We start from the raw sequence: 14,257 nt of genomic DNA, 5'->3' as shown, positions 1-14,257 counted from the left end.
TAGGGCGGTCTATAACCATTTACACTGTACCCAAGGTATAACCTTCTATTCTTCCGTTTTTTGCTGAAAATTTGAAATGATTTCGGATGACTGGTGTGTATGTATTGTATATGCTGTAGCTCTGCAAGAAACCAATTAAAGGTTGAGAATAAGTAAACACTAAAGTATGGATTCCAATTTGCTGAAATATCCTTTCGAAATTGTTTATCTAACTCAAATATTAAATGCCTTGATACTCGACCTTTTAATGAATTTTCTTTTTCTGTATTTGCTTAGACAGATTAAAAAAAAAAAATCGTTAAAAAGAGGATGTTGCGAAATTTGAATGCGTCAGAACCCCTGGTTTTCTTTGTTGCATCAATGAAAGCACAGCAGAAAAAAGTCTGGATTTGCATTTCCGTATAATTTGCTGATTCTTAAATTGTAACTCTAATCACTAAATTCAAAGTTTATGTTCATAAGCAAATTTGTTGAAGAGAGGAAATTATACCCTAAATATATATAACCACATTTTGGGGGCTTAAAACACAAACATTGAGAACCCGATCTGACTGAGTTAATAATAAAATAAGGCCGGACTTGAAAGAATAAACACTTCAAAATTTTTCAAGGAGATTTTACACTCAATGCCAGTAATATATCTTAATCAGTTTTTTTCCATTGCTGATTGACCTTTGTTTCATATTTTTACCTCTGTTTCTGTCCTTTATTTTTTTAGGCTCCTGACCTTGTGCGATCAATTAGTCCATTGCAAGCGTTCAACATGCGTCAGACATCACAGTTACTGTGGCATATTTATTTTTCGTCCATTGACAGAATTGTACATACAACTTTAGAAGTAAGTTTTAATCAACTTTGAACAGGGGCTTCAATTGACAAAAATGTAGAGGGGGGGGGGGCAAAATGAATTTCAAAGCCTAAGAGGAAGGTCACTTTTTCCTTTTTTCAATTTTTTAATAAAAATACAAAAAAGGCATTTTCAATGAAAATATCCAAAAATTGTATATTCAAAATCTAAGGGGGACCAGGGTAAATGCCCCCTGCCCCCTCCCAATTGATACCACTGCCTTTGAATCGCTTACTGTAGAAAATTCAATCATACTGAATATTCTTGGGTGGTGTTGGAGGGGTGTTACACATTTTGAGGAGATGGCCTCATCCCAATGCCGAAAATTCTCTCTTTATTGCCAATATATATAACCAGAAAAGCACATATTGTTCGCCTTTTTTGTGATTTCAATGTGTGAATCCCCTAAATCCTGGCCTCACTGCTGGTAAGCTTTTTCCGATGAGGTTTGCTTTCTATCCGGGTAGAACCAGACTAAGTTGTGGAACCGATATCAGAGGCAACGATATAGCGTTGCCTATAGTAAAGGCCATACATCTCCAATGTTTTATTATTTATTTTTTTTTTTCCCCAGAGGCACTTCATATGGAAAGGGTCGTTGTAGAAACTTCAAAGGGGACTCATTCGATTGGAAATCGAGAGTTCTAGTGCCCTTTTTAATAGTCGAAAGTGATTGGAGGGCAACTAGCCCTCCCCCACGCCCATCATTCCCCCAAACACATCCAATCAAAATTTTAAGATAGCCATTTTGTTCAGCGTAGTCGATTTCCAGATAGAAAATACGTTTTCGAGGAGGACACTCCCCCACAACCCTCAGGGCAAGTGTTTTAAGTTACGCCCTGGGGGTGTATAAGGTTTTTAGAGAAGGCGTTGTCGTAGAAACCTCAAAACAGGCTCATTCGATTGGAAATTCAAAGGGATAGCCCCCTTTTTAATAGTCGAAAGTGATTGGAGGGCAACCAGCCCCCCCCCCCCTCACGCCCATCATTTCCCCAAACACATCCAGTCAAAATTCTGAGATAGCCATTTTGTTCAGCATAGCTGATTTCCAGATAGAAAATATGTTTTTGAGGAGGACACTCCCCCACGACCCTCAGGGCAAGGATTTTAAGTTATGCCCTTTGGGCATATAAGGTTTTTTTAGAAGGCGTTTTCGTATAAACTTCAATAAAGGCTCATTCGATTGGAAATTAAAAGGGCTAGTGCCCTTTTTAATAGTCGAAATTTATTCGTGGGCAACTAGCCCCCCCCCCCCCCCACACCCATCATTCCCCCAAACACATCCAATCAAAATTTTGAGATAGCCATTTTGTTCAGCATAGTTGATTTCCAGATAGAAAATATGTTTTTGAGGAGGACACTCCCCCACAACCCTCAGGGCAAGGGTTTTAAGTTATGCCCTGGGGGCATATAAGGTTTGTATAGAAGGCGTTGTTGTAGAAACTTCAAAAAAGGCTCCCTCGATTGGAAATTCAAAGAGCTAGTGCCCTTTTTAATAGTCGAAAGTGATTTGTGGGCAACTAACCCCCTCTAACGCCCACCTTTTCCCCAAACACATCCAATCAAAATTTTGAGATAGCCATTTTATTGAACGTAGTTTTAAGCTCTGAAAATTATTTCTTTTAGGATGACAACTCCCCCACAGCCCTCAAGGCAAGGGTTGTAAGTTATGCCCAGGGGGCATATAAGGTTTTGTATACACAACGTTGTCGTAGAAACTTCAGAAAGGGCTCATTCGATGAGAAATTTAAATGACTAGCTCCCTTTTTAATAGTCGAAAGTGATTCTAAGGCAACTGACACCCCTTCCACGCCCACCATTTCCCCAAACACATCCAATCAAAATTTTTATATAGCCATTTTTTTCGACGTAGTTGAAATTTCTGGAAATTATATGTTTGAGCAGGACATTCCCCCCAGAGTCTTCAGGGGCAAGGGTTATAAGTTATGCCCTGGGAAAATATATGGTTATTATGGAAGGAATGCTCGTATAAACTTCAGAGAGGGCTGATTTGATTGGAAATTGAAAGTTCTTGTTCTCTTTTTAAGCGTCAAAAAATATTGGAGGGTAACCAGCCCCCCCCCCCTAGCCCCCCTCCTCCAAATGCATCCAATAAAAATTTTAAGATAGCTATTTTATTAAAAATAGTTCAGAGATCATATAACAAAAATTCAGGTGTCGACACAACCCAACCGGGCCCGGGGGAAGGCGTTGTAAGTTATGCCCTGGGGACATATATGGCTTTTATGGAAGGGATGCTCGTATTAACTTTAAAGAGGAATCATTTGATTGGAAATTGAAAGATCTAGTTTGCTTTTTAAGAGTCAAAAGAGATTGGAGGGCCCCTAGGCCCCCCCCCCCCCTCCACGCCCTTTTTTCCTCAAACCCACCCAATAAGGCTTTTTTTTTTAAATAGTTCAAAGACCATATAACAAAAACTCAGCTGTCGTCACAACCCCCCAGGGCCCGGGGGCAGGCGTTTTAAGTTATGCCCTGGGGCATATATTGTTCCTATGAAAGGGATGCTCATAGAAACTACAGAGAGGGCTCATTCGACTGGATATTGAAAGTTCGAGCTCACTTTTTAATAGTCAAAAGAGATCTTAGGGCAGCTATCCCCCCCACACTTTGTTTTTCAAAACCCATTTTATGAAAATTTTTAGATAGACATCTTGAAAAAAAATAGTTCACAGGGCAAATAAGGAAAACTACGTTATCAATACAACCACCCAGGGCACAGGGGATGGTTATGCCCTAAGGGCATGTATGGTTCTTATGAAAGGGATGCTCGTATAAACTTCATAGAGGGCTCATTTGATTGGAAATTGAAAGTTCTAGATCACTTTTTAAAAAGTCAAGGGAGTTAAACTAGCGCCCCCCCCCCGCTCTTTTATCCCCAAACCCGTCCGCTATAAATTTTGAGATAGCCAGTGTTTTTGAAATTGTTAAAAAATTAGATAGCGAAAACGCCCCCCAGAGCCCTGGGGATAGGCGTTGTAAGTGTTGTCCTAGGGGCGTATATGGCTCTTATGAAAGAGATGCTCGTATAAACTTCAGAAGGGGCTCATTTGATTGGAAATTGAAAGTTCTTGTTCAATTTTCAAGAGATATCCGAGGCCAACGAGTCCCCCTCCCCACAACCCTTTCTCCCCAAGCCCATCTGATAAAATTTTTATAATAAGCCATTTCATTAAAAATAGTTCAAAGGTCAGAAAAGAAAAATTCCTGTGTCGACGGAACCCGCCAGCGCCCGGAGTCAGGCGTTATGAGTAATGCTCTAGGGGCATCTATAGTTTTTATGGAAGGGATGCTCGCATAAACTTTGGAGAGGGCTCATTTGATTCGAAATTGAATGTTCTGTTCACTTTTTAAGAGTCAAAAGAGATTGGAGGGCAACTAGCCCCCCCCCCTCCTCCACACCCTCAATGTCTCAGATAAAAAATTCTATGTATAAAATTTTTGAAGAAAAAGTTCAAAGTTGTGATAACAATAAATTTCCGCGTCGAAAAAGACCCCCAGTGCTAGAGGTTTGGCGTTGTAAGTTATGCCCTGGGGGTATATATGGTTTTAATGAAAGGGATGCTTGTATAAACTTTCTAGATGGCTCATTTGATTGTAAGTTGATAGTTGTAATTCACTTTTTAAGAGTCAAAAGTGATTGGAGGGCAGCTAGCCTCCCCCCACACTCCATTTATTTTTTTCCCAGAGGCACTTTATATAGAAGGGGTCGTCCTATAAACTTCAAAGGGGGCTCATTCGATTGCAAATCGAGAGTTCTAGTGCCCTTTTTAAGATTCAAAAGTGATCAGTGGGCAACTGACCCCCCCCCAAGCCCTTTTTCCCCAAATACATCTGATAAAAATTTGAGGTAGCCTTTTTGTTAAAAATAGTTCAAAGATTATGTAACAAAAACTCCTTTACGTATGGTCATTTTGTTACAAATAGTACAAACGTAAGATAATAAAAGCTCCCGTGTCGACACCCCCCCCCCAGGGTGGGGGTAGGCATTGTAGCTATTGTTCTGGGGGTATATATGATTTTTATGGAAGATTTGGAAGAATTAATTTCAGGGAGGGTTCGTTTGAATGGAAATTAAAAGTGGCAATTTATTTTCTCAGAGTGAAGAAAGATCGGAGGGCAACTAGCCCCTCCCGCCCTCCACACAATTGGGTGTATCGGATTGATAAACCCATCCGATAAAAATTTCAGGTGACCATTTTGTTAAAAATAGATCAACCATCAAATATTAAAACTCCAGGGTCGACACAACCCCCCTTGGGCGCAGGGATAGGCGTTGTAAGTTATACTCTGGGGATATACATGGTTTTTATAGAAGTGATACTCCTATAAACTTCAGAGAGGGCTCATTTGATTGAAAATAGAAAGTTCTAGTTCACTTTTAAAAGAGTCAGAAGAGACCAAAGCTTAATCTAGTCCCCCCACGCCCTTTTTCCCCAAACCCATCTGATAAAAATTTTGAGATAGCAATTTTGTTAAAAATAGTTCAAATATCAGATAATAAAAACTCCGAGGTTGACACAAACCCATTTTTTTACTTTGATATTGCTACTTTGATACCAGTTATTATACTTCGATGGATATTTGATTTATTTATTTTTTAAGTTTAATTTTTAAATAAGGAATTTTTTAAAACTTGAAATTTTTTTAAATCAAAAACTAACAAAAATTAATCAAAAAAAAACTTTCCTAAAAATAAGTTTTTAAAAGAAAAGTAAAGGTCATTTTAAACTTAAGCTCAGCATATACAAATATCTTTTAAATTCAAACTCAAAACGACCAGAAATAGCTACTAAAGGATAGGTGAAGCGCGTCACAAACAGAAATCAAGTGTGCCACAATAGCAAAAATGTTCAACAAGCAGTGTTTTAAACTATAAGACAGATTTCAAGGAGATTAATCCTTATCCAGAATATGACATTCAAGATTACAACAAAAAAAAATATTTTTCTATTGAAGTATAAATGAAACTTACGAACAGAAATTAAATAAACAATCAATGCTAACAAACATACAATAGATATTAATGTAAATTAATAAATAAATCTTAAAACGAGTGAAACTTCAATTGAATATGCAAATCAAGCTTGAAACGAATAAAAATAACCACAAACAAGAGTTTGGGTATGACCTCCTTCTCTAACTGTAAAAGCCTAAAACCTACTGCGTCATTGGCGCTTTACTGAAAACTATATGCGTCTTTTACGGTCTTTGAAAGTATATACAACATGAAATTGAATATTTGAAGTATAATGATATTAATTTTTTAAAGATACATCAGTTCAAGAATTTATTTCACTGTACTTGTATTTTTATTTTCAATACTGTAAGAACTGGAAAAGAAAATATTTGTAATATAATCCGTTTTCAGTTAAGCGCCAATGACGCAGAAGCTTTTGTTTTTTATTTACAGTTAGGAAAGGAGGAAGTATCCAAACACTTGTTTGTAGGGAAACTATATTTGCCTTTAACAACTTTAAAAAGAGCTAATGAATTAAACTGAATATTTGATGTATAATGATATTAATTACTGAAAGCTCATCAGTTCAAAATGTTACTATAATTTTAATGTTATTTTCAATATTAAGTTCAACATACTATATTTGTACCAAAACTGGTTGTCAGCATAATGCTAATGACGGAGTAAGTTTAACTCTTTTACAGTGAGAGAAGGAGGTCATACCCAAACTCATGTTTGGATTGATTTCTGTTCGTTTTAAGTTTGATTTATACATTCTATTTAAGTTTCACTTGTTTTAAGATTTATTTATTGATTTTAATATCCATTGTATGTTTGTTTGCATTGATTGTTTATTTAATTTCTGTTCGTTTCAAGTTTCATTTATACTTCAATAGGAGAATACTTTTTTTCGTTTTAAGCTTGATGTTCATGTTCAATCTAAGCATTACTCGCTTTAAGATCTATTTATTCATTTATATTATTACTTTTTGTATGTTTTTGCTATGATTGCTTATTTGATTTATGCTCGTTTTGGGTCTCATTTATTCTTTAATTGTAATTTCTGGTCGTTTTGAGTTTTAATTTTAAAAGTAATTTGAATATGATGAGCTTAAGTTTAAAATGGCCTTTAATTTTCATTGAAAAAATTATTTTTCGGAAAGTTTTTTTTTAATTAATTTGTGGAAAAGACTTATTTTATTCCAATTTAATTCCTTTATTTGATGGAAAAGAGCGAGCGAACTAGAAATTTAAAAGGTAAATCCTTTTTTTCGGAGAGAGAACTATCCTTTAATTTTAAATAAGCAATGGGGAAAGATAACTTTTAACTGCAAGAAGATGCATATTTTGAGAAGTCTAAGAAAATAGTACTTTTTTGTGAAACCGTTCATAATAATGAACACAAATAATTAGTCTAAAGCAAGCAGTGGCCATTGTCAATTGAAATAGAGGTCAGAGGAATTGAAATGTCACTGGAATATCGGTAGAAAATGAATAGACTTGTATGAGGAAGGTAACCAAGATTTTTTTATCTGCAAAAGAAAATCCGAAACCATAAGTAATGCTAATATTAATTTGTGTTAGTTTTAAGTTTTTTAAGCCTCTGAGCTGCCCTTTTTTAGTCAACCAGCAGCAAGTATGCTTTCCATAGTATTGTTCTGGTAATTTCTGGTAATCTTATTTCTGGTAATTCCTGTTCGTTTTAAGCTGTTTAAGTCGCTTTGTATCGCCTTTCTGGAATCAGGCAGTGGCTTGTGTATATCTTGAATATTTTGCCACATCTTGTACGGTCACCAAGATGCGCTACCACTAAATTTTACCGGTGTGGGGTGGGGGGGGGGGTAAGTCCTACAAAATATTATCTTCTTATTTGCCATGGGCTGCTATTGCCCCTTTTGCCCTTCCTTAGCGGCACCCTTGTGTGCCGCTAAGGCACACAATTTTATTTACTTTTTACTTTTGTTTTTACTTTTATAACTTTGATAAATCAAATAATTTTTACATTTTGATTACTAAATATCAGTGTATGTATAATAAACTGACAATGCACATTCATTTGTATTTTTTCAGTGAAGTGCAAATTTTGTTCTGGCCTTGGGAAGGCATAGGAGTTTTGTGCTCAACTTATGTTAATTTTTGCTCGTTTTGAGTTTTACTCGGTTAATTTTTTGAATCTCTATTTGTTTTGGGGTTCATGGATTTATCGATGCTTATGTGTGGAAGTTTCGAGCTTGGTAGATCATTCGATTTTATTTTTGGTCATTCTTGACTTAATAGTGTTCTTTAATTTCCTTCGAAAATCATTTTCTATGGAATTTTTTTTTTAATGAGTCTCTGCTTGTTTTGTATGTAATTTGTCTTTACGGGGGAAATGAAAATAACGTTTTAAATCTTTTCGTTTTTTTAGACTTTATAGTTTTGCCTGCTCTTTGTATGCTGGAGAAAAATTTTCAGCAATTTTTAACAACATACAGCTTTTTAAAAATCTGGACACAAATAGTACTGTTCAACTTAGTTTCATACCTCCTCTAGTTGACCTGAAATGGAAAACTTGATACCATTCGCAAAAAAATCTGTTTACTTTCTTTGATAGCTTGGATACACTTACACTATTTTGATTTGGTTAAATTTTAAGAGCGGAAGTAGCCTCGAGTGTTTAAACATAATACCCTCAGTCGTTTTTGGGATAATGCTGAGATACCTTATTGGGAATAATAATTATCACTGTTTTTATTTATTTAATATCACGGAACATTTTGTTTGTAAGCGTATTGGGCAAGTGGGAGGTTGAGCGTGGAAGGGGGATTAGGTGCCCTTTAATCACTTTTGAATATTGAAAAGGGCATCAACTCTTTCTATTTTTAATCGAATGAGCCCCTTTCAAAGTTCCCACGACAACTCCTTAAATACGAAGTGCCCTGGTCTAAACAACAACAAAAAATATTACTAATCACTTTCGGCTTAAAAAAGCGCACTAGCCTTTGAATTTCCAATCGAATTAGCCTTTTTTGAAGTTTCTACGACAACGCCTTCTATAAAAACCTTATGTGCGCCCAGGGCTTAACCTAAAACCCTTGCCCTGAGAGTTGTGTGGGAGTGTCCTTCTCAAAAACATATTTTCTATCTGGAAATCAACTAGCTTACGCTAAACAAAATGGTTATCTCAAAATTTTGATTTGATGTATTTGGGTGAATGATGGACGCCTTCTTATGAATCCTTATATGCCCCCAGGGCATAACTTAAAACCCTTGCCCTGAGGGTTGTGGGGGAGTGTCCTCCTACTAAAAAACATATTTTCTATCTGGAAATCAACTAGCATACGCTGAAAAAAATGGCTATCTCAAAATTCTGATTGGATATGTTTGGGGGAAGGATGGGCGTAGGTTGCCCTCCAATCACTTTCAACTATTAAAAAGGGCACTAGCCCTTTGAATTCCCAATCTAATGAGCCTGTTTTGAAGTTTCCACGACAACGCCTTCTATAAAAACCTTATATACCCCCAGGGCATAACTTAAAACCCTTGCTCTGAGGGTTATGGGAGAGTGTCCTCCTCAAAAACGTATTTTCTATCTGGCGTTGAACAAAATGGCCATCTCACAATTTTGATTGGATGTGTTTGGGGGAAAGATGGGCGTGGGGGGGGGGGGCTAGTTGCCTTCCAATCCCTTTGGACTATTAAAAAGGGCACTAGCCCTTTGAATTTCCAATCAAATTGCTCCCGCTCAAGCATTGCTTCAGGGAATCGATGATGTATATATTTTTTTTTTTAAATAAACCCAATGTTACTTATTAAAAAAAATGAGCCTTTTTTGAAGTTTCTACGACAATGCCTTCTATAAAAACCTTATATGCCCCCAGGGCATAACTTAAAACCCTTGCCCTGAGGGTTGTGGGGGAGTGTTATCCTCAAAAATACATTTTCTATCTTGAAATCAACTACGCTGAACAAAATGGCTATCTCAAAATTTTGATTGGATGTATTTGGGGCAATGATGGGCGTGGGGGGGGGGCTAATTGCCCTCCAATCACTTTCGACTATTAAAAAGGGCACTAGCCCTTTGAATTTCCAATCGAATGAGCCTGTTTTGAAGTGTCTACGACAACGCCTTCGGTAAAAACCTTATATGCCCCCAGGGCATAACTTAAAACCCTTGCCCTGAGGGTTGTGGGGGAGTGTCCTCCTCAAAAACACATTTTCTATCTGGAAATCAACTGCGCTGAACAATATGCCTATCTCAAAATTTCAATTGGAAGTGTTTGGGAGAATGATGGGCGTGAGGGTGGGGGGGCTAGTTGCCCTCCAATCACTTTCGACTATTAAAAAGGGCACTAGAACTCTTGATTTTTAATCGAATGAACCCCTTTTGAAGTCTCTACGACGACCCCCTCTATATGGAGTACCCTGCTTTAAAGAAAAAAAAAATAATAAACTGTACATTGTCAACATTGATCATATATGCCCTCAGGGCATAACTTAAAACCCTTGCCCTGAGGGTTGTGGGGGAGTGTCCTCCTCAAAAAGATATTTTTATCTGGAAATCAGCTACGCTGACAAAACGGCTGTCTAAAAATTTTGATGGGATGTGTGTGGGGGAATGACGTGCGTGGGGGGGGGGGGGCTTGTTGCCCTCCAATCACTTTCGGCTATTAAAAAGGGCACTAGCCACTCCAATTTCCAATCGAATGAGCACTTTTCGAAGTTTCTACGACAACTCCTTGGATACGAAGTGCCCGGGTATGGAGAAAAAAAAAAAATAAAACAACACATTGTACCCACATCGTTCTTTACTTAGGCAGCGCTGGCGCGCTGCCTATGATAAATTTGGCTCAAATTATAATGCATATGCAGCTTCTCCGCCCACAAAACACAGTATTGAATGACTCTGACTATTAGGGTTATTTCTGACGGTACTTGTGCACTATCTGGTACCCACCGCTCTAATTTTATCAAGGAAACCAGACACGAAACCCGTCAAACGAGTATTTGCAATAGAGAAATGGAATGCAAAGCGTGGTTTTCATTGCGTTTACAATATTTAAACTGTTGTTTTTTAGGGGTTTAGGGGGGGAGGTACCTAGGTTAGGTTACGTCTTTAATATATGCTATGCTTTGCCCCCCCCCTAATGTTCAAATATATAGCCCAAATATGTTTCTAAACTATTATATATTCATCCTATTTTATTTTTTGATTAGCATTAACCAAACTTGACTGGTTTTGTGGGTACCATATTATGCACAAGTACCTTTCTGACTATTAGAGATCTAGATTTTCTAGCAGACATACCGCTTAATTGCGCAAAATACACCAAGGATTTAGATGAGAAACAAATATAGATGACCAAAAAGAGCAACTTCAAGCAAAAAAAAAAAAATAAGGTGGATGGTGGAATTTTGTAAAAACATTAAAAAATTCTTCAGATACCTATATTCCTAGAAATTCCGAAGATGAACAAGTTGATGATGAAATTTTATCCTAAATAATGTCCTGATGCTTAGCCAAACATTTTTGCTTAGTGCGCAGAAATACCAAAATCAATTATTATTATCCCATCCACGGATAATAAAGAGGAGATCTTGAGAAAATCACCCAAGTAAATTTACTATAACCTAACTTTCCTTTAAATAGTTCACCGTCATCCTTATTGTTAGTAAATTACTTTGAGTTTTATCTAACAACTCATTCTCACAAATAAAAGTTCAAATGGGGATAAATCCTTTTATCAGACAGTAAAAAAACAATGATAGAAATTCTGGATATTTCGCTCACATATACAGTGACCATCATCAGCAGATGTACATCAGCAAAAAACTTACAACTTATTCTTCGTTCTCATTTTGACAATAAGTGACTTGATATTGTTTGCAAATAGGCAAATGGGCCAACTAGGCTCTCGTTAGTCTCTTACCTTAGAGTCCCGAATAATAAAAAAAAATCAAGGGCCTTTGGTAGAGTATTCCTTCAAAATAACGTCTTCCTGCACCAAAAAAGAGCTCTAAATTAATCCTTTTTTTCTTTTTTGGGTACTTATAGGTGTTCGAGTTCAACAGTATTATTCTTCCGTCGGTCTTTCGAGTTTATCAGAGAAGCGTGCGGGGATAAAATTTATTCCCAAATTTAAACGATTGCCTTGTATTTTCAATATTTTCAATTTGTTTTAAGTTCTAATGGTATTGGCCAAGATATTTCCACAGCTTCTGAAGAGCTCCGAAACAGGCACGTACAGAGGAATTTGTTTTGAATGGAGCCCAATAATAGGCAAAAACTTGGATAGTTTGAACAAAAAGTGCCGAAGTTTGGGAAAAGTTAACATTTCTTGGGGATTGAGGATGGGCCTTGGAGCCCTCCCCCCTTACCTCTGTGATCCAAAAATAATATCTCTTTTTATAAGACAGTGAAGCAAATGCAGCTAGATTTTTTTATTTTTTTTTTTAGTGGTATTAGCTTTCGCTGGAAGGCCTTCATATGTATCACGATAAATTTGTACTACAATTGTTCACTGATCGTGCATGATTATAACCGAATTTAAAATATTCAACTTTATTAGCTTAACATTGGGAGCCATTATCTCAAAAGTGCCTTACTTTTTCCTCGACTTGAGTCACTTCAATGCTGAACCTCCAGTCGTTGGTCATATTTTTTTGTTGGTGTTAATAGAAATCAACTTTTTATGAGCCCTCTTCTGTCTTCTGCGATCAATCGTTCTATATAGAAGACATCGAAAAAAAAACAACAAAAAAACAGGGGAGATACTACTTTTTGTAGAGTCAACGTTGTTTGTCGATGCACTTCCGTATTCTTCCAAACCGGACGAATTCTTTAAGTCGGAATTCGAGTTACTCACTTGGCCCTCGAAATATTTGGAGAAACCTTTTTTTATTATTATTATTATTTCTCCTTTTCTTCTTGTGTAAATGGTTCGGAAATGCAGCTTTTAAAGCCTCAAACATCAAAGTTTCGACAACATCAAACCATTTCACGCTTTGAAGGCCTTAAAATCTCCGATAGATTTCCACGAGACGGTCATCATTGTGTATATAATTATCAGAAATCAAAGTTATAATTTTTAAGCCTTTTGGCTTGCCTGTAAAATTGAATGCGTGTAACTTGCGGCCTATTGACTTATCATAACCGTTTTTTTCTCAAAATCGTTTGCAACTTTTCAGATAGTTCGTGAGAGGTTTGACCGTTTGATTCCACGTACATCAAGCACATGGAATACAGCTCCCGGGGCACTTCTCACTCTAGATGGTCATAATTCTTTGAATCTATTTCAGCCTAGCTCGAAGTTCACAGCCATTGTTCTGGTGAAGTCGACTGAGTTCGTAAATGGTATATCTCATCTATATAAGCTTGTACAAAATATTGGACAAAGCAAATACGTAACTAGAGTAAGTATCTGATGTATTAACTATAGCAAAATGTAAGCTTATATATATTTTTTTTAATATATATAACATCATTGACTTATTATCACTAATATTGTATTGTACATTGATCGCATCTCGAATAAACTTGCATATTATCAGTAAATGTGGATACCCTCGCGGTAAATCATGCATTAAGAAACAGTTGTTTAAGGTTTTTTTATATCATTTTTCTCAAATCCCAAACTTAAAATTATATGTTTAAAATTGTCAGTTATTTGTGTTAAATTTTATACATGATAATTTTTAATGAGTACTTTTAATAGTAATAATTTATTTATAACCTGCTCATAAATACAGAGAAAAGTGGAGTAGCCTACAAAGAAAAAAGAAAGGAAAAAAAAACAACACAAATACGAAAACTCTACAATTGAATGAAAAGACGGATGAGCCCGTGGTGCGGCCCGATGAGCATCAAAAAGGCTTATGTATCTTGAACGTTTCTCGATGTCTCCGGTAAAGACTGTATGCTGATTTCTAATATACAGTCCAGGACTTCTCTGTTACTGACGTTTTTTGTTTTCTAATAAACATAGCCGAAAATGCATCCTTTGCAAACTTGTTTACGAATTTTTGCAAACGTTTGCAACTTTTGCAAACGTTGTGTTTACTAATGTGGCCCTTATTTTACTATAAACGGAGATTGCGTAATAATTATTATTTCTTTTTGTGTTTCGTACTTTTCCTTCAAAGTTAAAGCAGCTTCTTTGCTTGTCATTGTTAAATAGAGCCTCCGATACATGCTTCCTTACAACTTTTCTTATTGGCTTTGAGAATGGTGACACTGTTACTTTAGTCACTGTTTTGGAACAATGCTAAAGGCAGTGTTTATTGCACTGGGCTCGAAAACAAGGCGGGAGAAAAAAGTTCCTTGCTATTTTTCTCTACTAAATCGGATTGAGATCCAATAGGGCCTTCTTATGGAGACGGATGAAAAGAATGTAGCCCTGCCTTCACATAGTTCCGGTTGAGCCCGATTTTTGAGACCAGAATTGTGGCCAGAG

General features: G+C 36.6%; 1 protein-coding gene across 5 annotated transcripts in view; it reads left to right on the top strand.

The window, feature by feature from the left end:
* Positions 1–14,257, top strand: part of LOC148948702 (exostosin-1-like) — a 136,952-nt gene that overhangs the window by 106,238 nt on the left and 16,457 nt on the right. For 4 of the 5 annotated variants that reach the window (XM_089094612.1, XM_089094611.1, XM_089094613.1 and 1 more), the window contains exons 5-6: positions 719–838; positions 12,993–13,217. In XM_089094612.1, coding sequence (XP_088950738.1) covers positions 719–838; positions 12,993–13,217 — 345 coding nt within the window. The remainder of the gene's footprint in view (positions 1–718; positions 839–12,992; positions 13,218–14,257) is intronic. The other variant, XM_089094615.1, reaches the window with a different exon arrangement.

Source organism: Artemia sp. Qi Xiang Cuo, chromosome 9 (assembly GCF_049724085.1).
Source record: "Artemia sp. Qi Xiang Cuo chromosome 9, ASM4972408v1, whole genome shotgun sequence".
Classification (NCBI taxonomy): Eukaryota; Metazoa; Arthropoda; class Branchiopoda; order Anostraca; family Artemiidae; genus Artemia; species Artemia sp. Qi Xiang Cuo.
The sequence above is the reverse complement of the archived record's forward strand: the minus strand, read 5'-3'. Positions and strand labels throughout refer to the sequence as shown.